Genomic DNA, 2715 nt, shown 5'->3' on the forward strand with positions numbered 1-2715 from the left:
TTAAAACAAAAATGTATATAAATTAACAATAGAAAACAAAGCAAAAGTTTTATAGGTGTGTAGAATGTTAAGTTAATTCACTTGCTATTATTTTTGGCTAAATATGCTTTTAAATAAAGCATATTCTTAAATTTTAACGAGGCAGTTTAAACTATTTTGCAAATGGTACTGTACACTTTTGTCTAGTTCTCGCTCGATGATCGGTGGAGAAATATGATTGAATTTGGAATTATGCTACGGCGCATCCTAATAAAGGGAAAGGGCATATCTCTAACTTCCTGAAACCCTTTTGGTTATTTTATTAGATTAAAAGCGCATATAAAATAATTACTTATAATATAAAAAAGGAGGTATTAAAAAGAATAGGAACCAGATGCCTCTATGGAAGTCAATAAGGGATAGGCGAGATAGGTTGGTAGGACATGAAGGGCTAGTCAGAGACATTTGATGCAGAAAACAGGATCTAAGAGGAGTAGAGGTAGACCTAGATTTGATTACTGTTCGTAAATAGTTAAGGATTTGGGACGTTCTAGTTTTAGGGAATTGCGAAGATTAGCTCAGGATAGGAAAGAGTGGAAGTTCGTATCTAACCAGGTGTTATCGTATCTAACAGTGTTAGGACTGACGGCCTTATGATGGTGATGACACTTTGAATAATATTACTCACGTTTTCCACATCCCGTAGTTGGATTAAGTTGTACAGGGTATCCTTTCTTACATCGGCACAGGTTGGTAATGGGGTCGCAGTAGACGTGACTAAGGCGAGAGCTGCAGTTGCGGTCGCATGGACCGCCGACATACGTCCCTTTATCTGAAAATCAGTCATTAAAAATTTTTGTATAGATATGATTTTATGTAAGAAAGCGAGAACTGATCTTCTCGTATTGAAAATAGTATTTGGGTTGTCGAGCGACAAATAACCACGTAAAAGATAAATATTCGATGATTGAATAATGTCGATGAATTGCGTCTAATATTGCTGAGATATGGGCTCGTTTAGGTTTTGTTACCAGAGTTTGATAGTTGTACGTCGTTAGTCTAATTAATGGAAGCTTCTGAATAAAATAAATTTAATTGTCACATAGGTACTTAATATGAATGCTCAAATGGCGGCCTTTGAAATTTCAACCCCTAATCGCGTTGCTTTACACTCTATCGAAACGGTTTTCGTCATAAATGAATCTCGAAGTTATTGAGCGAACGATATAGATATTTTAACTAAATTCTAGTAAAAATGTGGATTTTACTCAAAAAGCGATTTACTAATGAATAATTACAGTTAGAGTCGTTATTTTGTTTATATACTTAAATTAATGCTTAAAAAATAACTTTTTGGTATTGAATATGATGCTAAGAAAAATTTTATAAAATTTTGAACCTAGATTAGACCAGGGATGTTAATTACAACTTTTTTCGAAATACTCATTTCTTCTTATGGTCAGTTTCATTTCTTTGGCATTTTGAAGACGTCAGGATGTCTTTTGTCTAAACTACCAGTAAAATTATAAAGTAAGTAAACGCGAAAGTTCAGCCAAAAATAAGCCTTAGGGAGTAATTTAAACTGTTTGAAATTATTTTGCTCTGGCAGTTTATTCACATCAAAATAAATATATTAGGCATATAATTTTATTTTTTCTTTTACGGATGCTTTTCTTTACAAATGTTTGGTTTTTTCTGATTTACCTACTACTCACAAACGGTGATACAAATCATAATGCTAATGATACCTTGGCTCATTTAAAACAGCAAGTATTTTCTGACAACTTAAAATTTAAAATTTGGTTTATATCTTTTTAAAATGGTTTTCTATATTAACATTTCCGTAAACGTTATTTAGTAATAAACAATTTGTTGTAGAGTAGACACGAAGCATTTAAGGAAGTTTTGGTAGTTCTAAAGAAGGAAATCTTATAAGTGGTTATATGAAAAAGTTAAAGTAACACGCGGACATGAAAAGGCTTCGATAGAAATAAAACTTTGTTAATTCACAACTGGACGGACGCCAACTTTACGGCATCTTCTTGGCTCTACGGAACTACATAACTTCTTCGAACCGATCGATTATTATCATGTCGTGAAGTGAAGTTTAAAGCAATTGGCTCATTACGAAATGAGACAACTAACTTTAACACTTACAAAACATAAAAAAGCGAGTCAAGTGTAAAATTCTGCTAGATGTTTTTCATCAATAGAGGCAACAACTAGATAAACTAATGATGCTTGATTTGGTTGGTTGACTTTTTACTCTAAAAGTTGAAAAATCAACTTCTTGGAAGTCAGTACAGAGAATGATACAAATAACGATTTCTGATTACAATTGCATAATGTGGGCTTTACCATGGCTTTGTATAGTTATGAGCTAAGCAAGATTAAGACCAAGAAGACTGTCCAAGCCTTGATATTGGTCTTGGTCTTGGTCTTTCTTATTCTCGACTCGGGCCTTGCTCAAATACACCTAGTCTTAGTCTTGGTTTTGTTCATTTAATCTGAGACTTACGTTTTTATTTAATAATTCTTTTAAGGATGGATGCTACAGATGGCGCTCACTGTGCCGTTTGTAGTATTTTCTGAAACGCACTGTTAAGACAGCAGGTAAAAGTTGGTCTGTGTTCTGTCGGAGCTGCCTGCGACGCGCTGATGAGATCCAAAAAGATCGAAATCGCGATCCGCGTCTGGCAGTTTCGACAGAATACAGACCACTTCGAATTATTTTAT

General features: G+C 34.0%; 1 protein-coding gene across 2 annotated transcripts in view; it reads right to left on the bottom strand.

Moving 5' to 3' along the window:
• The window catches only part of LOC108739678, a 47099-nt gene that overhangs the window by 20513 nt on the left and 23871 nt on the right, over positions 1 to 2715 (bottom strand). For both annotated transcript variants that reach the window (XM_018473686.1, XM_018473687.1), the window contains exon 3: positions 668 to 811. In XM_018473686.1, coding sequence (XP_018329188.1) covers positions 668 to 811 — 144 coding nt within the window. The remainder of the gene's footprint in view (positions 1 to 667; positions 812 to 2715) is intronic.

This window comes from Agrilus planipennis, unplaced genomic scaffold (assembly GCF_000699045.2).
Source record: "Agrilus planipennis isolate EAB-ADULT unplaced genomic scaffold, Apla_2.0 scaffold249, whole genome shotgun sequence".
Taxonomy (NCBI): Eukaryota; Metazoa; Arthropoda; class Insecta; order Coleoptera; family Buprestidae; genus Agrilus; species Agrilus planipennis.